Consider the following 23,248-nt stretch of genomic DNA (forward strand, 5'->3'; position numbering starts at 1 on the left):
TAAAAAAAATGCTCCCCATGTCTGCCCAATTATGGGAAAAAGAAAGAAAAATTGGAAAAGCTGCAAGCTGGAATCATAAGGACAGAGGTTTTCTGAGAATGACATGCAGGACACATGCCTTTCCTCTGTGATGATGGGACCATTGACTGCCAAACGGCTTGCCCAACAGACCAAAGGGGTATATGTGAGATTAACACCTTCCTTCCCTTGTGGGATGAGGAAGGGTCACTAAGGATAGCCTTAAGGAGACTCATCCTAATACCACCCTGGGTCATTGTTGTCTAGAGCCTGCTTTGGCCATTGTGAGTGCAGAGGAAAAGGGGTGGTCTTTGCTTTATACCCTGAAAGCCATCCTGTGCAGGGTGGGCGACTCAACAGGTTAAGGGCTCATGTACACTGCAGCTGCTAAACTGACATTCAGGAGCTGCTGAGCGTTTTTTTCAGCAGCTCCTGAACTCTCCTTTATGTTTTCCTATGTGTCCATGTACACACAGTCGTTACAGGCAGTTGAGTTTAGAGTCGTTTTCTTGAATGCACCAAAATTGAGTTCAGGAGTAGATTTTACAGGCATTTCAAATGCCAAACGCTTGTAAACGAGGTTAACCGCGTTTACAAGCGTTTGCGTTTAGACGCGTTTTTTTGACAGGTTCATATCCAGATGCTGTCTAGAGCCTTTTTTATTCATCAAAAATGCATGCAAAGCATTTTCCATGTATTCAAATGGACCTAGCACACCAGCTCAGTCAGTCCCAGGTTTCGCGTGAAGACAAAATTGGAATAACGTGCCACATTATGCTCATGATGGGATCCATAGTGAATACAACCAGAAAAGACAGGTAATCTCAATGCATACTGCTTTCTCTGCTTTTGCTCTATTTCTCTAAAAATGTCTGAAATAGTTAATTTTTTACTATTTTTCGGTGCATTCTGGGCATTTGGGAAGGTCTCCTGAGGTTATCTTTTAAAAACGCTTCTAAGTGCAAACGTGCATAAATGCGGTATGCAAACGTCACTAAACTGACGTTTTTTAACCTACGTTTTCCAGCAGTCAGAAGAATTTTCCAAACGCCCCATGTACATGAGCCCTTACTTTTAAAGCCTGGTCTCCCAGCAGCACATTTCTCTCTTTATTTCACTTCGCTGTCACACCAATCAACTGCTGGAAGCAATGGAAATACTAGGTTTGCTCATGGTATGAAGAAAGGTAACTCCCCCATGTGATAGTACTGATATATGGTGATTGGCCAGCACTACCGAATGGGGGTGGGGAAACATTCAGCCCTGCGCAAGCTCTGACTAGAACTCGAGCTAACCCGGTGCCGATTTCTTCACTCCCTGTAAAGGAGTGGGGCGAGTGTTAAAGGAAGACAAGAATATACTGCTGGGGATTGGAGGAATGAAGGGATTCTACTGCATTGCATTATAAAAGCAAAACACAAGTTCACTTCAAGTCTACTCCAGACAAAGCTTTTTTTCTTTGCGATTCAATATAGAGTAGGGAAGGGAAGGGTTGGGGAGATTTAATTTACTTCTTGTTCTGTCTGACACCTTTAAATAGACAGGAAATGAGGGGAAAAGAAACAGCAGTAGGAACATAGGCAGTAATCAAACCCAAAGGAAGAGGGTTCATTAGAGCATCACACCAATGGTTCTAGAGTCTGAAGCCATTTATTCCAGCATACATTTGCACTGTGCAGATGCAAGGCGTTTTGGGGGCTAAAACGCACTTCGTTTATCAGGCCAATAAAACCCCCCCAACAGAGGTTTTATCTTTCCCTTTTCTATCAAAAACTATAAGCTGATGGAAATTTGGTCAGGGCTCAGCAGGGACCGGCTGAATTTCGATCAGTATGAGGCCGTCCTCACTCGTCAGAAGCCGATCGCTTGATTGACTTTTGTTGAACAGACATGTTGGAAAATGTTTCTCGACCAGCAAATCGTTTGTGTAGATGAAGGAAATTGTTTGGTTTTTTTATTTCGTTCAGCCTACTGGCTCCACAAAATAAAACCAACAGGGTATCGCAAGATTTAGGCTTTAAGCAGCCAACTACAAAAATGGTTTTGGAAACAGAATTTTTCTTTTGACAGGTGGTGCTAAAGGTATTTGACATCACCCTTAAACGGGTCACATCTATCTATATAATTCCCCCTTTGATTTAAAGTGTAAGTTCACCTTTTCAGAAAAAAATGAAAAAGGTGAACGAACAGCTTCCACCCCCCCCGATATACTTACTTCTGTGGGTGATGAGATATCGGCGCCCAAGCAGTTGATGCAGTGGTCCAGGTATCTGCTCTCCTTCTTCCTTTCTGCAGCACTTCCGGGATGGATCAAAGCGCTTCTGATTGGTTAGCGCCAGCACAGAGCATTGCTAAGATCCATCCCAAACACTGTAGAAAGAAGAGGGAGAAGAGTGGACACTTCAAATCCGTGGACCGCCCCACCAGCTGCATTGGCAGTAACAGCTGACACCCATGGAGGCAAGTACAGCACAGAGTAGGGAAGTGGGGGTAAGAGATGGGGAGTGTGTTAATTCATCCTGTCTTTTTCTTTGAAAAGGTGAATTAACCCTTTACCGGCTATGCAATGCAAAGACCTATCTGATTACATAGAAACTGAAAGGATTGTTAATAAAGGCCCACACAAGACAGCTGTCCATAATCCAAAAAGAGGCCAAAACATTTAAACCATGTCAACTTTGAGTCGTTTATTTTTTGATGTCCTCATGTCCACTGGCTCCTTATAGTACACTAGTAGGAGATAAAGGTTCACTGGCATTGCTGGCATACCTCTGAAATGCTAGTTGCCTGGCTCTAGCTAGATCAATACAGAAGTTATGGACCCAGAGCAGGCATGCAGAAAATAAAATCTAGAAGGGCAGACGTGGTCATAACCAGACTCCTATGTGAAACATCCATGTGACAGCCCAGCAGCTAGCTTTTTCAGGACAAAAGATCAGCAAACAGAGTCCTTTAAAGGAAACCTATATTTAAAGTAATTGCTACCATTATTCTAAAAATGCCAGCTGCCTGGATACCTCTGGCTCTGGCGTTTTGTGAATCATTGGCTCAATCAGGCCCAAATCGGAACTCCTGATTTACATACAGTGGATATAAAAAGTCTACACACCCCTGGTAAAATGTCAGGTTTCTGTGATGTAAACAAATGAGACAAAGATAAATCCTTTCAGAACTTTTTCCACCTTTAATGTGACCTATAAACTATACAACTCAATTGGAAAACAAACTGAAATACTTTAGGGAAGAGAAGTAAACATAAAAAAACTAAAATAATGCAGTTGCATAAGTGTGCACACCCTCTTTTAACTGGGGATGTAGCTGTGATCAGAATTAAGCAATCATATTCAAAATCATGTTAAATAGGAGTCAGTACACACCTACCATCAATTAAAGTGCCTCTGATTAACCCCAAATAAAGTTCAGATGTTCTAGTAGTTCTTTGCTGACATTTTCTTAGTCACATCCTACAGCAAAAGCCATGGTCCGCAAAGAGCTTACAAAGCATCAGAGGGATCTCATCAGTCAGGAGAAAGGTGCAAAATAATTTCCAAGGCATTAGATATACCATGGAACACAGTGAAGACATCATCAAGTGCAGAAAATATGGCGCAACAGTGACATTATCAAAAAGTGGATGTCCCTCCAAAATTGGTGAAAAGACGAGAAGAAAACTGGTCTGGGAGGCTGCCAGGAGGCCTACAGCAACATTAAAGGAACCGCAGGAATATCTGACAAATACTGGCTGTGTGGTACATGTGACAACAATCTCCTGTTTTCTTCATATGTCTGGGCTATGGGGTAGAGTGGCAAGACAGAAGCCTTTTCTTACAAAGAAAAACATCCAAGCCCAGCTCAGTTTTACAAAAACACATCTGAAGTCTCCCAAAAGCATGTGGGAAAATGTGTTCTGGTCTGATGAATCCAAGGTTGAACTTTTTGGCCATAATTTCAAAAGATATGTTTGGTGCAAAAATAACACTGCACATCACCCTAAGAACACCATACCCATAGTGAAGCATGGTGGAGGCAGCATCATGCTTTGGGGCTGTTTTTCTTCAACTGGAACTGGGGCCTTAGTCAAGGTAGAGGGAATTATGAAAAATTCCAAATACCAGTCAATATTGGCGCAAAACTTTCAGGCTTCATCTGAACACGAAGAGGAACTTCATCTTTCAGCATGACAACGACCCAAAGCATACATCCAAATCAACAAAGGAATGGCTTCACCAGAAGAAGATTAATGTTTTGGCATCGCCCAGACCTGAATCCAATCAAAAATCTGTGGGGTGATCTGAAGAGGGCTGTGTACATGAGATGCCCTCGCAAGCTGACAGATTTGGAGTTTTTTTGCAAGGAAGAGTGGGCAAATATTGCCAAGTCAAGATGTGCCATACTGATAGATTCATACCCCAAAAAACACTGAGTGCTGTAATAAAATCAAAAGGCACTTCAACAAAGTATTAGTTTAAGGGTGTGCACACTTATGCAACCATATTATTTTAGTATTTTATTTTTACTTCCCTCCACCTAAAAGATTTAAGTTTTACATTAACGGTGGAAAAAGTTCTGAAATTATTTTTCCGTGTCTCATTTTTTTTTACTTCACAGGGATGTGTAGACTTTTTATATCCAATGTACATGTTCGGGGTTAGCCATTCAAAGGATTGAACCTATTTAACCAATATGACGCCCAGACATTTTTCAGAAGGAGAATTCGGCAATGGTAGTTTGAAATAGATTAGATGGCCAAAAGTCTGTGAGCAAACCTTAAAATGATTGAGCTCGTGTATTTCCAGTGAAGGATACTTATAATGCTACATTATACAACGACTGTTTATACAATTGTGCGCTTCCAGCCTTGTGGCAACATTTTGGGGAACGCCCTTTTCTATTCCTATATGAGTGTACCCCTGTTGATAATCCCTGGTTCACACTGAATGCAACTTGAAGAAGCGCAATTTCAAAGCCACAGATCAGTGTGACTTGTACCTCCGATTTCACTGCGGCTTGCAACTTCATTTAACGGAAGTCAATGCAAGACGCAGTGAAATTGGAAAACAGTAGTGTAGGAAGTAATTTTGAAATTGTGCTACTTCAAATCGCACTAATTAAGAAAGTGCCATAGAAATACATTACATGCGATTTGTAAAATCGCATGTCGTGCCTGAAGTTGCACCGGTGTGAACCAGGGCTAAGGATCATCACGTTAAAATCTAATATACAATACACTTTAGGTTTACCAAAACTATGTGTTGATGAGTACTTTGAGGACCTACCTAATCTACTCAATCAACCTGTATCCAGTCAGGTAGGCCCTTATACAAAACATGGTTGCTGGTAGATCTAAACAAGACTGTACAATCAACTTGTATCGTGTGTGGTGAGCTCAAATCCAGCTCCATAAAAACATGGTTTGGTCAGTTTGGTGTGGAGGACTGCAGTGTCCTGACCTCAACCCTATTGGACACTTCTGGTATGAAAAGAATCACCAGTTGCAAACCATGTCTTCTCATCCAACATCAGCACCTGACCTCACAAATGGCTAAAAGGGGCACAAGTCATCACAAAGACTCAAAAATTTAAAAAGCCTTCCCAGAGAATCAGAGGTAGGTATATTCCCAAATGGAGGGGGTGGGGTGGGAGAGCAAATCTATATATTAATGCCCATACTTTTATGTCCAACAAGCCTGTCTGATGGTCAGGTACCCACAAACTTTGGCCATATTTAATTAGAACAGATCCTATCAGCTTCTGGACTTACATGCTCTTGAACATCGTGTTAATTTGTCTACCTTTTTATAAGAAGAGAAAAAAGCCACACACAAAAATCTGCAGAACAATTCTTGAGTCACATGGCAAAAAACAACAAGCAAACAGGACAGAGATCAGACACATATGAACCCACCTTGCTGCCAATGTCTTCCTTCTTTGCTCCAGGTTTGTGTCTTCTCAGCTTTATCGAAGGAGAACGAAGCAGGTTTTTCAAGCGACTGGTTATGGTTGTTCCAGCTTCCATCGTTGCCATAATTTGGGTTTAAAAATTCCTTTGTGTAATAAAAGCAATAATAAAAAAAAAAATGTACAAGTTCCTCCCAGGGGCCGTAGTGCTGCCAGTCAGTCCTGCTGCATTGTTACATAGTGCAGGGCTCAGGTACAGAGAGCCCGCTGCTGTCAGCATGTGCCGATGCCACCGTGACTTCCCATGCTCCTGGGCTTTTGTTACCAAGTAGAAAAAAGGAGGATGGGCCGCGGGGTGGAGGGAATCGCTGTCAGATTTTCACAACCTGGAATAACATAAAGAGAACAGCCAGCATAAGAGTGGCGAACAGTAAATTTATGGCAGTGCAATGCAGTGCTTGCTGTGTGCTCTGCCGACACACACAGGGATTACAGGGGATAGCACCGGCTTTACAACACATTTGAAAAATGCAACAATAACAGTTTGACAATGAAGGCAGTAAATAGCAGCTCTCAGTACATAGTGCTGTCATGTGCTGCGCTGTCACTTCTTTGTTAGCTGGGACGCAGCATGAGACAAGTGAATGAATGCACATGGGGGACACTCCTCCCAACTGTCCAGACACACGGCTGGATCCTGAGCATTTTCATAGCATCAGCTCTGCTTTGTATTTGTAGGATAGAAGTGCCTTTTTACACATTTGCAAATCCTTCACACTCACAAATAGGTTCAGCTCTGCCTGCATAATTAGGAGCTGCAGTCACATGTGAAAAGAGATTTATTTTTTTTTTAAATACTCTAGAACCTAGCAAAACTGTGCATGCTGACAGCAATTTCTGCAACGCAAAAGGAATTTAGCAATTATATTGCACCATATTAGTAAATAGGAACTCTAGTGTAACTGATCTCAGCCATTTTACTCCAGGGGAATCCTTGAAATAATTGTCAATTCTCAGGGACCTCTTACTAAAACGAAGACATCTGGGGTTGGTGAGAAGAACGCCACTTACATTGGTTGTCAGGGTAATAAGCATCCTCAAAAGTGGGGCTCAGAGTGCCACCGTTACGCCAAAAAAATATCACGCCACCGGCTCTGCCAAGTGGCACTTGACCTGACATTATGTAGACGCCATCAGATGGAAGGTTAATGAGCCACAGCCCAAGGAACCCACAGCAACCTCTGGAGGAACCCTGCTTGAGAATTGCTGGTCTAAGGGCTCATTCCTACAATTATTATTATACAGGATTTATATAGCGCCAACAGTTTGCTCAGTGCTTTACAATATAACGGGAGACAATACAGCAACAATACAGTTCAATATAAGAGGGATAGGAGGAGCCCTGCTCCTTGGAGCTTAGTTTCTTGTTAACTGGGCAAAAATTTAAGTTCTTTTGGCCATTGTCTCATCTGAACAAATGTTCTTTTATTATGGGCAGTAGTAAAATACTGCAATATTGCCACTAGACGGAGCTGAGGAACATAAGAAGTATCTGCTTAGAGGGGATACAAGTAATAATTGTAAAGAACATTAGAAGGAATTTGCAAATAGATGGAACCAATGGTTACATTTGTTTGCCAACTCATTCAAGCATCTAGTGGCTATAATGTGGTATTTTTCAACTGTCAATTAAAACAACAAACAAAAAAAAAAAAACACAACATTCTTTCAGAAAAGAAAACAGCCTGAATAACATTTGTTTTTGCCCAATTTGCACAGAACTAATGTACATATAACTCCGCTGGAGGAATAACCATGCCTTTTTTTTTTTTGTTATAAATAGAGCCTAAATGTGCTGCACTGACGTGCATTCTGAATGGTCTGGAAACGCAATTTAATGCACCAGAAATGAAAAAGCAAGCAATTTTTTAACTGCTTTTGGACCGCTCATTGTAGATCTATAGCTACAGGGCGGCCCACCTGCGATGGATCACGCATAGTATATGTTTGTGATACAGCATTTCCGGGTGCCTGACACGCTCGCTGTCATTCCCTATAGCATAAACCAATTAGTGGACTCGACCAATGACTTAAACCCGGGATCCGCTGATCAGCTGAGCAAATGACAGAAAAGAGCCCTGTGTCTGTACAGTGGTACTAATGGCACTGGCTGGGAAGGGGTTGACATATAGGGGCAATCGCAGAGTTAACTGTGAGCCTAAGAAGTGTAAAGTGTGTACTGTGTTGTGCTTTTACTAATAGACATGACTGCTTTTTACTCCGTTTTGCAGGGAGAAAAAAAAACAGCCACATTGCTGCACTCAGAGTCCTGTGTTTACCGACACAGGGCTCTTTTCTGTCAGTCATTCGCTCAGCTGATCAGCGGGTCCCAGCTTTAAGTCATTGGCCAAGACCCACTGATTGGTTTGTGCTATAGGGAATGACAGCCAGGGTGGCAGGCAGGCGTGCGCCCCTTTACGCGGAAATGCTGGATCACATACATATACTATGCGTGATCCATCACAGCTGGGCTGCCCTGTACACTGTCACTAAAGTGTATATTATTTGCACTGATCACTGTATTAGTTTCACTGATGATGTTAGTGTCAGTTAGGTCCCATAAAGTGTCAGTTAGTGGCAAATTGCCCACCACACTATCATAGTCCCACTATATATCGCTGATTGCCGCCATTACTAGTATAAAAAAATAAAAATTCCAGTGTGTGTGTGTATGTATATATATATACATACATACATACACACACATATATATATATATACATACATACATTTACACACACACACATATACATACACACACACCATTATTTGTAGACTCTAACTTTCATGCAAACCAACTGATATACCAAAGATATGTTGCAGAATACACTTTGGCCTAAATTTATGAAGAAATTTCATTTAAATTTTTTTACTAGATATGTTTTATGTCAGAAAGTCTCAAAAATATAGTTTTGGGGGTTTTTTCAAAATTTTTGTCCTTTTTTTCCTTTATATGATAAAGAAAAATAAAAAACCCAGTGGTGTTCAAATACCACAAACAAAAACCCTATTTGTGTAAAAAAAAAAAAAAATTTCATTTGGGTACAGTGTTACATGACTGAGCAATTGCCAGTTAAAGCAGCACAGTGTTAAATAGCATAGAAAATGGCCTGGTTATGAAGGGGGTAAAATCTTCCAGAGCTTAAGTGATTAACGCAGCACACCAAGATGTATAGCATGTGTGTTATAGTACACTGCAGTGCATGTACATTACTTTTTATTCCAGTAATGCATTACACCTCACTGTCAATCATGCATTAAAACACAGATTTTACCAAGGGTTAACGCAATGCATTGTGTCAATGGGCCCTTAAAAAACTAAAATCACTTAGGGACCTTAGGCTGGAAGCTCTTTGAGGGAAGGGACTGATGTAAATATACAATACGTAAAGCACTGCATAAATTGTCTGTGCTATATAAATAACTGAAAAGTAAAATTATACTTTTTTCTTTGTGATGGTAAATACTAGTATGCAGTCAAGATGCTAACATCTGAAGAAGTCTGATGTCTGTGCCCTCCGTTCTATTTTACTGACCAAGGTGAAAACTTACCTAAAGCAGAACACAAAGCTGTGTCATGGATCTGAACAATTATTTTTTTTTTCCTTGTTTAAACATACTCAGCACTATGGCATACTGAGGTGGAAACCAAAACCTTTCTGATCCCTTTTACACCTGAATGACAAATTTTTCAAGCTTGCAGATAATTAGGCCAGATGTGTAAAATTTGTCACTTTTCAAGGCTTAGTCATCAACCATGCCTGCAAGGAGGCTAAAAGCTTTGTCACATTGTGTGAAGTATATGCATAGTTTATGAGTGCTTTTAAAACAAACCCAGGCTAATGTAAAGCTTTACATTTCAAACTGAGGAAACAAAAGAAGACATAAAAGAGGTCTAAGAGTACCTTCACTCATCTGCTGGAACAGCCTTTCAATACAGAGGAACCACTGAAGTAATTTTCATGTCTCAGGGAACCCCTGCTTAATTAGTACATCATGCAAATTTGCATGATCATTAAGTTGTTAAAAGAATAAAACATAAAAGAATAAAGACTATAGTATCTAGCTCATTTGATACCCAGAACAGATTTTTTTCTTATACACTCCCCTACTCTATAAAATGTAACAAATAATAATAATGGAAAGAAAAGAAACACTAATGCCAGCCATAGACGGGTCGAAAATCAGCAGCTTTTCGTCCAAAAAAAAAAAAATCGGCCGATTTTCGCACTGTTAGTGGGTTAATTGGTCGTCTGTTTTTCAGGTTTTTTGCACAGTTTTTTTATCGGTCATGTTGGAAAATTTGCAGCTGATTTGGACAATCGGACGATTTTTCTGGCAATGACGGACAAATCGGCCGATTGTTTTACTGATAAAAAATCTGCACATGAGCCGTGACCTGCAAGGTTGCCAGCATTATTTTTACTGGAAGAAGAAGAGGAAGAAGAAGACACCTGAATACTTCCTAGGAACTAGAAGTCCAGTCCGCTATTACATTTTATATGAAAAAGTCTTGCGGTTGAAACAAATGTATCCATTTGTATCCAAATAAAAACATAATATATTTGTATTGCTGTCATATTGTATGGTGTGCTCCCCTGTCTCTGTCAAACTGGTTTCTTGTCCCATTCTTTCGTGAGCATTGGTGGCAGCATCAGCAACGGCACCGACCGATTTTTCGTTTATCAGCCGACAATTCGGCCGATAAACAGCCCGTCATTAGGCAGGTCATACATTATGCAATTTTCTTTACTTCAGCACAATCAGTGTTAATGGGGGAATCCATCCCCCGGTACTATTGTTTTCTGTCAGCAGGAAGCCTTCCCCATCAGAAGAACACAATAATCACTGCAGGCAGCCATAGCTGCAGGCAGAGATCGGGCAAAAAAAAGATCACAACAGGCTGGTTGTACGGAAGTCGATCGATAGATCATCTTCAGTACAACTAGCCTGCCCAATAATGGATATTCATCAGGTTTCTGCTAATGAAAATTGTAGTGCCCCTTACAATGGTGGACAGTGGAAAAGCACCTTTTTTTTGGTAGTCAGTATAGTGGTCCTATACATTGGTTGCCAAGGGGAGAAGGACCCATTAAATCAATGGTCAGAGGGAAAAGACACTGTGGGAAAACTTTCCCATACACATAGCTAAAAAGATAATATTGGTGGTTATGGGAGTTGAGCTGGCCATACATCAGTTGAAATTTACCCGATTCAACAGAGACCAGCCGAATTTCAAGACTAGCTGATTGTACACAAATCGATTGACTTGTGTACAACCAGCCTGTCGGGTTTTTCCCAAATGATCAGTGCACATTCAATCAGCGAGGAAGGCTCAGAACACAATAGCACTGCTGGAAGGATTCCCCCATCAGCACCAAGTGTGTTGATGGGGGAATCAGAACATCAGCCCGCTGGCTGAATGGAAAAAAAAAAAAAGGGAATGATGTACGGCCAGTCTTAGAAACTTCTAATTGCTCCATGAACCTTCTATCAACCTCTGGAGGAATTCCAGAGTTCCATGGAACCCTGTTTGCACATGCAACCCTTCCCCATTACCATCTCTCCTCTTTCTTATGCTTCTTGCTTTCTCTGCCTTCACTCATGTCACCACTTTTCTCTGTGTGACCCTCTTGAGTTCGGAAACTTATATCTACGCATTATTTTCACTACAAATGCAGTGTTCTCTGAAAACCATGGGCCTTGCAACGTGATACAGTGGTGGAAATCTTAAGGTGACATGGCAAAGCTCATCAACAGTGGGGCCCTCTTGAGTTGCATAGAATTGCATGACATTGGATATTGCAATATTTTCTATGGTGTCCATTCACATCAAAGCAGCACAGCGCATTTTTGGAAAAGGGTCTTGTGCTACTTTGCTGTAGTTGCAATGTGGTTTTGGCCTGTTAGACTTCAATGAAAACAGACCAAAAATGCATGTACGTTTTTGGTGCCATATTTGCCTTGTGCATCTGGTGAGTGCGCAATTTATATAATTGGAGCACGGAGTCACGTTTAAGAATTATAGAGGAGAATTCACTTCCGGTTGACTATTGCAAGTCAAGCTTTCACTTATATGCACTTAAAGAGACTGTTCATTTTATTAGGTGCAATGTAGCACCATATGCATATGATATGTGTTTTTGAATAATATTGTAGCACTGCACCTACTTTTATTTATTTACTATGGTTCAGGAGGGTTGGGGATGCACATTCAGGTGTCCCCTTTCCTGGTCTGCCAGGCTGCATGCTCAGAGAAGGGTCTGGTAAGGATTTTGGGGGGAGAGGGACCTCAACACCTTTTTTTGGTGTGTGATCCTCCTTAAAATGCATACCAGACCTGAAGGGCCTGGTGTGGATTGAGGGGGGGCCCCTCCACACTGATTTTTTTCCCAATGACAGGCTTTTTGTTTACATTCTGCTGTCAGCTGGAAATCCCTGGTTGACAGCAGGGATGAGTCATTGGTTGATAGGATGCCAGCAGGTTGCGGCTCCTTAACAACCAGTATCCAGTCTCCTTTCCCTACCAATTAAGTATCAAATCGCAACCAAATCGTACTGAAAATTGAATCAAATTACTAGTGCGAACCTTGCCTTATTTCCTTTTAAGAAAACACCATTTATTTATTGTTTTCTACATTCCAGTGCTGCTGATCTTCTTCAGACTGTTTTAGCCAGTTTGTTTTCTAATTTCAGCTATACAATTCTGCTCAAAATGAACTCTCTGGCAGTGACAATGGCAGCACTTTTCTGCACAACATGCATTAGAATGGGCTTATAGCAGCACATGTGACAGGGTGAAAATTCAAGAGAGAAATTGGAACACAATGACAGAGCATTTTCACCCTTTAAGTTTAGGTTCACACCTATGCGTTTTCTGTTGTGTTTTGCAGAAACGCACAGCAGTCCATTTAACATGATTTCCTATGGGACAGGTTCACATCTCCACGTTTGCATCCAGTGCGTTTTTTTGGAAAGGGTCAGGGACTCTTTAAAAAGCAAAACACTGTGTTTTTGGTTCTATAGACTTCAATGGAGACGCTGCAGAAAAGCATGTAGTGCATTTTTGATCTGCCCAAGCTGGAAAAAAAAACAAGTCAAAAACCCATGTGCAAAAACACAAAAACGCACCTCCAAAAGCACTGCAGAAACAGATCAAATGCAAACTGCATAGGTGGTGCCTGAACAAGAACCTTTAAGGCAGGATGATCAAGTACAGAAGTTAAAGCTGTAGATTTAAAGATAATGTAAAATACTTTTGAAATTACCACAACATTCAAAAGCCCAATTCCACCCCAATGCGCCCCTCTCCTCCATGTACAGTATATAATATATAATTTCCTCCTACCAGTCCATCCCCCAGAGTTATTACCTTTTGTACTACTAGCCCCTCCCTTTTAGATTGTAAGCTCCAAGGAGCAGGGCCCTCCTATCCCTCTTGTATTGAACTGTATTGTTGCTGTATTGTCTCCCATTATATTGTAAAGCGCTGAACAGACTGTTAGCGCTATATAAATCCTGTATAATAACAATAAAGTAATAATAATAATAATTTGACAGGCAGGGTAATCTTCTTAAAAACGTCTACCAGAAAAGGGTGATCATGGATGACGGAGGGACTAGTGCCGACATGACATCACTGCTACTCCCTTCATTGTTATAATGTAAATAAAGGGCACTGTGGGGACCTGGGGCAGTGTCATTGATGCCCTGCACTCACAGTATGCCCTCAGTATACAAGGTTGAGTGACAGCGGACATCAACCCTGAAAGACTGAGGACATCTTGTGGCTTAAAATAAATACTGCAGGGGGCAGTTCCAGACTGAAGGAAGTATTGCAGCCACAGTTTAATCTTTCTACCAGCTGGGGAAGGAAGGAGGGGGGGGGGGGGATTGTCGAGCTTCACATAAGATTTTAGTGATCAGAATTTTTTTTTTTTTTGCAGGACTGAGAATGCAACTACACAGACGTCAACAGCACAGAGGATTTAAAAAGAATCACATACATCTGCTAAATGTCAGCTAGTGTGCATTATCATTAGGTAGCTGAATCACTCACCAGTAACAAGCACACAAAATCAGATTTACAACATTGGATTCATTGGAATATTATGCAACTGTAAATACCTGAGCTATAGTTTAATACCAAACGCATGAGTAGCTTACAATACAAGATGGTAATGAGAAACACGCATGGCAGGAAATTGAATCACCTGTTTTATCATGTTCAGTTGTGTTCCTTCAGGAAATATTAAAATGTGACAACAGTGGCAGGGTAATTGAGAAATCGTACTGACAGAGCTGTTAGCAGATCATTCATTTAACTTGTTTCCGATTCTATAGTTTTTTGTTTTTTTTACATGAAATACAAAGTAACCTTTATCTCCCACATGTGGCAATTGCCGAGGGAAAAGACAGGCCATGTTATCTGAAATACCTGTCCAATTTAAACCGTCACTACTGTGCATGGCTCACTGGTACAAAGGGCATATCACAAATATTTTAGCCATCACCCCAACAAGAGTTATCCTATACAGGGCTGGGACTGGAAGGGGGGGCACGGGCCCCAGGTGCAGTGTTAATATGTGGAAGGGTGCACACTGGGAGCTTCAGCCGTTCTGTTTTGCCTTAACCTCACTGAAAGGGGTGACTGCAGTGTCACTCCTGTCAGAAGGAGCAGGAATCTCCATTGATAGAGGGGGATTCCGCTCTCTCTTTCCTCCAATAGCATTGTACTGTGGATGCAAAGAGCGAGCACCCACTGAAAAAACACCTCTGTCTCAGTGCAGTGCCACTGAAGAGTGAAGGCAAACTGCCCTTCTTCCTGTCTCCCTCTGTCATGTGAAACATCACCAGACCAGAGATGGGAAGAAGAAAAAGCATCCTTCCATACCCAGGGGTGCCACACTGAGAAGGAGGTATGAGTACACAGAGGGTGGGGGAACAACTCAACCCTAGAACTTCCCTCTTCCCTACAGAACCCCTGCCTTCAAGGCTAGGTTGACAGCTAGCATCTTGTGAACACGTATTTTTGCACAGGTTTTAGTGCTACACACATAAGGCAGCCCATTCATTTCAATGGGCTGCCAAAAATAGCAAAGAAGCTCATATATCTTTGGGCATTGAGCTTTGTGCGTTTTGTCTCATTTAACATTCACAACCTCACTGTCCAACCACTGTACAATATTTGTGGCTATTGTTTCTCAAATAATACACTCTTCTATTTCAAAATAAAATACTGTCCAGCCACAGAACAATTTTTGTGGCTTCTAGTGACAATACCAATGCAGGGACATTTTTCCCTTCCCCACACATAGCTCCATATTTGTGCACAGGTTTTAACCTCTTCAGTTCACTGTGGTGTACCACAACTATTGGTAGTATTTAAGTGTGTGCCACAAACATTATGGCATAGCGCACGGGCCCCTATTAACCCCATCCCCTCCTCCACCGACGGTGAAAGGGAGGTAACGGTTTGCCATCTTTGCCCTGGTCCTATAGAACACCTTTGTTCAGTGACAACTGTCAAAGCTAGGACTTTCCCTTAGTCCATCACATCTTTGGACAGAAATGATGGGGAGCCATAAAAAGCGGTTTTAATTACCTGATCCTCCATTTTTCCCCTATATGCTTGTCCCTTGGCATTCTGGTGTCCCATGCAGGACTATGGGTTCTGTATTGGACTTGATGGCGTCAAACGACATGTAACCACCAGATCATAGGGGAGAAGAGGCTGTTAAAGACAGATCTTACAGCCTGGAGGAAGCAGAAGATCAAGTAAAATCAAAGTGTTTTCCTTTTCTTGGAATTCAGCATGAAATGTTCTAGATTTCTTTTATATTTTCCAACATTATATTTGCCAACCCAAAAAAAAGCTGGGGAAAAAAAGAATAAATAATAATAATAATATCAGTCTGACGTTTGTAACACTACCCGAGGGGATGGGGGAAACACTTGCCTTTCAGGAGAAAAGTTGAGCTGTATTTTAATAGCTACACACGAATTTGATGTGTGCAAATAATTTGCATTGCTGATGTCTTTTGAAGATTTCAACCTTTACACCTCCCCAAAAGAATTCCCAGCTCCACATGGTACCATATCTATTGCATGTCGGATGACGATGTCACCATCCCCTAATGATTTCTTTGCTATGTCGGGACTGATGTAAATTGCCTTTTATATACATCATAAAAATGTTGGGTGCTATCTCTATAATTATGCAAATTAAATCATCTAAAACAATCGAGTTTACCAGCCAGAGAATGACACCTTGTATACCGTCTTGTACGAGGTCATTGAGACACAAAATCTTACTATTGGCGACTCAGTGGTGCCCACTCAAAACTGAAACATTTTTGAGTGAAGTTTCCCTCCTGTATCTTCTAGCATCAAATTTGAAATTTTGGTGAAGACAAGCACTATGGAGTTTCTAATGAACAGCTGAGACCACTGCTAACAAAGAACACGACCGCAGAGATGAAACAGATATCGGTGTACAGACCAGTCTTCTATTGTTTTAGAAATGTGACCTTGGACATCCCTGAAAACAAGACCGCCGTCTCAGCTATCGCTTATCGGAGATCACAGTAAATAATGAATAATAAGCAGACCACACTCACATTATGTCCTGCTGTAACTGTCCTAGTTTGTTCGCCAAGTATGAAATTTAAATTGTACACAATGAGCCTCTGCATTACCCATGACCCTGCACAAACAGTACTGTATCCTTGGGTAAACACAGTCAAGTCACACTTTGTGTACACAGTACTTTAGTATCCAAAGGTTTCACAAACATTCCATTTGGCCTTCTACAGGGCAGTCTCTATTCCATCCCAAAAGACAACCAATTGGCATTTCAATAAAGATTGGCATTTCAATATGCGTTTGACCATACTGGATCACATGGTAATTTTGTACCATGCAATGTGGTTCCAGTGCGTTTTAAAAAGTGCATGGTCTTAGATTGTAAGCTCCAAGATGCAGGGCCCTCCTAACTCTCTTGTATTGAACTGTATTGTTGCTGTATTGTCTAACCTTTATTTTGTAAAGTGCTAAGCAAACTGTTGGCGCTATATAAATCCTGTATAATAATAATTTCAGCCGATTCACATGCTGTCATGGAGTGAACCGGCCCTCGGAGCATTTAAAAAAAAAAAAAAAACATTTTGAGTGCAGTAATTTACACATATACACAATAATGCATGTGGAAACTGCAAGACTGGCATCTAGAATAGGATGAAGAAGTGTGTGTGTGGTATTTACAGTACATAATTATTTACAATAATTATTCAGAATCTTCTGACCAGCATCTTATAGCAAGACCCTGTGTATTAAGTTATTCCATCTGTATACAAGAAGCCCATAACGTTTATTTAAAGGAAACCTATCAGGAAAGAAATATGGAAACTATTGTTGCCGACTTGTTTTCGAAGATGCAATCTCTAGAGCAGAGGGCTCTTAAGTTGGGCACAGATGGATCCTTCTTTCAATCAGCAGTGGGCTGAGTGAAAAAAAAAAAAATGAAAGGTTTCCCCCATCCACACAATCAAGGTGTGTGGAGGAATGCTCCCTGCCGTGCTATTGTATTCTTGCAGTGAGGACTCATCCCTCTCAGAATACACTGATCCCTGCTGCAAACAACTGGCTACAGCTGCAGATTGAATGAAGGTTTTTCCAACAGTTTGGTTCAACTGAGTGGGAACAGCCATAGATCATTCAAAATTAGGCAGGTCCCTTCTGAATCATCCAAATTTTAATTCATTTATCGCCAGCTTTAATTCATACCCCTTAGGGGTAATGGAACCCCAAGGGGACATATGGGATGAGATCTCAGAATAATTAAAAAAAGAAATCAAAATGATTTTCACACTACTGATAAACAAAATTATTCTTTTACAATTATCAATCCAGATTGAGGCACAATGGCCGCTGATTAACCTGCAATCAGACCTCTCAATGCTAAGGTTTTCCTATTTCCCAGCTTTGCCAGTTGGGATGGTTGGAAATAACATGGACTGTAACTGAACCTAAATCCCATGTTCTAACTTTACAAAATGTAGCAAATACTGTACCTCAGTAGTATAAGCTAGCTTGTGCCTTTGTGATTCTGTTCTAAATATAACATCCTTATGATTTTCTTTCAGCTGTGCGGTTCCTGGTTGACCATATGTAATGTAAAATCAGTCTGACATATTTTAGTATCATACTGGTATCTATAGGACCTGGTTCACACCTCTGCGGCTTTAAAGTCGCGCTACTTCAGTGCAACGTCAAGCTGACTACCAGTGTGATTTCATGTGTGGCTTGCCGACATCCATGCGACTTCATTTAACAAATGTTGATGTAAGTCGCAATCAAGTTGCACAGAAATAGTGCAGGAACATTTTTCACAGTTGCTGCAACTTGAGTCACAGCAATTTGAACAGTTCCATTGCCGCAAATGGGGTGCAACTTTGGCATGACAATTCACACTGGTGAACCAGGGCCTAAAGGATAAGTTTATCTTTCATAACATTTTACATGTTACACCCATATTCAGAGTGTAACATGTTACTAACGGACTGGCCCCCACTCCCCCTTGATCCCCGTTGTGACAGCTAGCAGCTGTCAAAATAAAAAAAAAACATGGCCATGAGGGGCTCCGCCTGCCATGCCGCATCACTCAATCGCAGTGTTCTGAGCAAACTACAAGTCCCAGCAGCCTTTGCAGCTGTCGGCTTGTAGTTCTCAGTGAACTACCACGGTGCTGTGAGCACCGTGGTAGTTCATTGAGCCTTCCTGTCAGTAAGTATCTGGTATAAAGTGCAGCACTAAATGAATAAATAATATCGTGAATCAGTAAAGTGCAACATATAAAGTGAAATAAATATAGTCCATAAATGTATAAAATGTATTAGTGTCCGAACGACTGTAGTGTTGGAACTACAAGGCACAGCAATCATGGTGAACAATAAAATTGTGATAATGGTCCAGTGAGGGAATCCACCACCTCTGCCAGATGTAAACTCACCAGAAAGCTACTGGTAAATAGCATGTATGCACATCACATCAGAGAACCAGAGGACTGCCAGAAGATTCTAACTTGGACTGCTCCTCCACAGGCAATAAAGGAGGTGGACCCTCTCCTAGGGAAAAATAGCTCCCCACAGGAGCCCAGAAATGGTATATAGTGCAGTATTTTATTGCAGCATAAATTGAATAAAAATGATCCACGTGGAGCAAAACATAAATGAAGATAAAAAGAGCACCAAGATGGCTGCCGCTCTAACCTTCGGCAGAGGCGGTGTGACATCAGCAAGTGCAGTTTACCTGTACAATGTATGAAGCATATAATCTGACAGATCTGCAGGAGACCTGCGTGGCATCAGCTATTGCAATGCTTTACAGGCTCCCAAAACAAAACAAAAAATAAAAGCACATTTTTCTTTACCTGCAAAAAAATGTGCATTTATTATTTATTATTGAAAGGTGAACTTATCTGTTAAAGATTAACTTGGCTGTAAAAGAGAATCCATGTAGATTGCCCAAGATTGTCCATGTGAATGCCAGCACTAAAGTGCCTACAGACTCAGTATTAGGCTCCATGTACACTGCAGCTGATAAACTGCTGTTCAGCGTTTTTTTCAGCAGCCCCTGGACTCTCCCTAAATGTTTTCCTATGTGTCCATGTACACATCTTCGTTTACAGGCAGTTGAGTTTACATTCGTTTTTCGAACGCAGAAAACTTGCGTTCAGCAGTAGATGTCATCAGGGTTTCAAACGCAAAACGCGTGTAAACGCAGCTAACCGCGTTTATAGGCGTTTGCAAAATAATTTTTAACTCTTCTATTTCCAGATGCTGTCCAGAGCTTTTTTTCATCATGAAAAATGCATGCAAAGCGTTTTCCCGGTACTCAAATGAACCTGGTACACCATACTTTGAGGATTTGCATAAAAAAAAAAACTATGTTAGACACTGCTGCAATAATTTCTGCACAGAAACGAGCTGGAACATATCCAAACACTACCAGAAAAAAAAAGACAGCTAATCTCAACAAATACTGCTCTCTCTGCTTCTGCTCTCTTTATTTCTCTCAAAATGTTTGAAATAGTTACTTTTTTTACTGTTTTTCAGTGCATTCTGGGCATTTTGGAAGGTCTCCTGAGCTTATCTTTAACCATTTGCCGCCCGCCCTATGGCCAAAGGGCGGCCGGCAAATGTCATCAGCGTTCCGTGTGGACCCATATGGCATCCTCCCGCACATGCGCAGATCGCGCTCCTGCAGAGCCGCGCAGCGGTGCGATCTGTCACTGGCCATGTACCTGGGACACGGCCGATGACAGATCTGAGTACCGACCCCCGTTGCCGGGACCATGTGACCTGCTGTGATCAATCACAGCAGGTCACATGACAGTTGTATACAATGGATGGCTTCATTCATGCCACCCATTGTATACTAGTGTCTAGCTGTGAATGGTCACAGCTAATCACATGCACATGTCATGTGATTAGCTGTGAATGGTCACAGCTAATCACATGCACATGTCATGTGATTAGCTGTGGCCAAATCACAGCTAAGCACAAAAAAAAGAAAAGAAAAACCCTGAATGAATCAATGTCATTCAGGTAAATGCTTGCTTACAGCAAAGTAATTCTTTGCTATAAGCAAATTGTGTAAAAAAAAAAAAAAAATACTGATCACTTCCCCAAAGTAGTACAATGTTACTATGGTGAAATAGTCATAGTGAAATACGAAAAAAAATCTTAAAAAAAAGAAAAATAAATTATTAAAAAATAATTAAAAAAAATTAAAAAATATATATCTTTTTTTCATACTGTCACCAGTCAGTGTCCCTGATCACCGCCATGCCAGTTATATGATGACGCTGTACTGCACTGGTGACAATATGTAAAAAAAAAAATAGTGAAACTAATTTTTTAATTTTTTCATTTTCCGAAAAATTATGACAAAAAAAATACAACTTCAAAAAACTCGCCATTCCTCTTATGAAATACATCGGACTGTCTACTTTGCAAAAAGGGGTCATTTGGGGATATCTGTACTGTTCTGACTTTCTGGGACCTCAAGAAATTAGATTGGCTGTCAGTACTTCAGGATTAATCAATATTCAGATCTATACCATAGTTTGTGAACTCTATAACTTTCCTACAAACTAAAAAAATACATCCTAATTTGGGTTATTTTCACAAAACACATGTAGCAGAATACATCTTGGCATAAATTTATGAAGAACAATTATTTATTTGCAAACTTTTATAAACAGAAACAAAGAAAAACTTTTTTTTCAAAAATTTTGGAAATTTTTTGTTAGTTTAGCAAAAAATAAAAACCCCGGCGGCGATTAAATACCACCAAAAGAAAGCTCTAGTTGTGTGAAGAAAATGATAAAATTTTAGTTTGGGTACAATGTTGTATGACCGCACAATTGTCATTCAAAGTGTGAGAGCGCTGAAACGTGAAAACTGGCCTGGGCAGGAAGGTGTAAAATTGCCCGGTATTGAATTGGTTAAAAAACGCTTCTAAACGCAAACACTCATAAATGCGGAATGCAAACACGGCTAAACAGACATTTTTTAACCTACGTTTTGCAGCAGTCAGTTTCCATTGTTCAGAAGTGTCCCGTGTACATGGGGCCTTAATGCCAAACATGAGTTAGTTATTCAGCTAACAAGCATTCTAATAAGTAACTTTACTAAAAACTTGCAGGTTGGTTCCTATTCAGAGGGGGGATTGATGGAAGCAGCAGCTTGTCCCAGGAATGGGGATAAGTAGCAGTTACCGCAGAAAACCCACCTTGGCTGATGGACAAGCCGGGGATCAGCTGGGCACCACGGGAAAGACCAACACAGACAAACTGGGTGACCCTATGTTATGTCTGCAGGCACTTTAGTGTACACAGTGAGCTGCAGAGACTTCCTATTCTGGGAAATTTCTCTGACTAATCGTTTTTTTTTCATGAGGAAACAGGGCTTGGTTTGCACTAAAAACATTACAAACCTCAGAGGCATAAACTGGCACATCTCAATCATTTAGAGGACAAGCACATCTTTTAAGGCTGGATTTGAACACATGCATTGCAGCAAAGCACACCCCAATATACAGTATATGCACATGTACAGTGCAGCATGACACACCTGGGTTATATAGCACAGATGTGAACACTGGAAAGAAAACAAGAAAAGTGCAGGTTTTTACCTACATTGTGATCAACTGACAGATCATTCAGAATGAACATTCTGTTTTAACACAAATCACATGGACGGCTTAGTGGTTAGCACTTCCGCCTGGCAGTACTAGAGTCATTGGTTCGAATCCCAACCATGGCACCACCTGCCTGGAGTTTGCATGTTCTCCCTGTGCGGGTTTCCTCCGGGTACTCTGGTTTCCTTCCACCTCCAAAGACATGCAGGTAGGTTAATTGGATCCTGTATAAATTGTCCCTAGTATGTGTATGTATGAATGTGAGTTAGAGACCTTAGATTGTACGCCCCTTGAGGGTTAGGGACTGATGTGAATGTACAATATATATGTAAAGCGCTGCGTAAATTGACGGCGCTATATAAGTACCTGAAATAAATAAATTGCCACATACAGATGTCCTGGAGAAATTGGTAATGGACCCAAGGCTCCTCTAACATTCAAAGCTCCAGGAAAAGTTTCGCAGTGCCTGAAAGTAAGGCTCCATGTACACGGGACACTTCTGAATGATGGAAACTGACTGCTGGAAAAACTAGATTAAAAAACATCTGTTTTGCAGCGTTTGCATACCGCGTTTATGCACGTTTGCGTTTAGAAGAATTCCCAAAGGCCCAGAATGCACTGAAAAACAGTAAAAAATTAACTATTTCAGACATTTTGAGAGAAATAGAGAGAGCAGAAGCAGAGAGAGCAGTATGTGTTGAGATTACTTTTTTTTTTTTTTTTTTGTGGTGTTTCGATGTGTTCCAGCTCATTTCTGTGCAGCAGAAATTATTGCAGCAGTGTCTAACATATTTTCTTTCATGCAAAACTTCAAAGTATGGTGTACCAGGTCCATTTGAGTACCAGGAAAACGCTTTGCATGCATTTTTCATGATGAAAAAAGGCTCTGGACAGCATCTGGAAATGGAAGAGTTAAAAAACAATTTCCAAACGCAAACGCATATAAACGCGGTTAGCCACGTTTATACACGTTTACAAGCATTTGCCATTTGAAACGCTGATAAAATCTACCCCTGAACCCAAGTTTGGTGCGTTCAAAAAAACGACTGTAAACTCAACTGCCTGTAAA

General features: G+C 40.9%; 1 protein-coding gene across 3 annotated transcripts in view; it reads right to left on the reverse strand.

Moving 5' to 3' along the window:
- MAPKBP1 (mitogen-activated protein kinase binding protein 1) overlaps positions 1-23,248 on the reverse strand; it is a 248,028-nt gene that overhangs the window by 219,433 nt on the left and 5,347 nt on the right. For all 3 annotated transcript variants that reach the window (XM_089686912.1, XM_089686911.1, XM_089686909.1), the window contains exon 2: positions 5,924-6,302. In XM_089686912.1, the coding sequence (XP_089543038.1) occupies positions 5,924-6,043 (120 nt within the window). In that variant the 5' untranslated portion in view covers positions 6,044-6,302. The remainder of the gene's footprint in view (positions 1-5,923; positions 6,303-23,248) is intronic.

This window comes from Staurois parvus, unplaced genomic scaffold, assembly GCF_062004578.1.
Source record: "Staurois parvus isolate SC_StPar_1 unplaced genomic scaffold, SC_StPar_1.0 ptg000414l, whole genome shotgun sequence".
Taxonomy (NCBI): Eukaryota; Metazoa; Chordata; class Amphibia; order Anura; family Ranidae; genus Staurois; species Staurois parvus.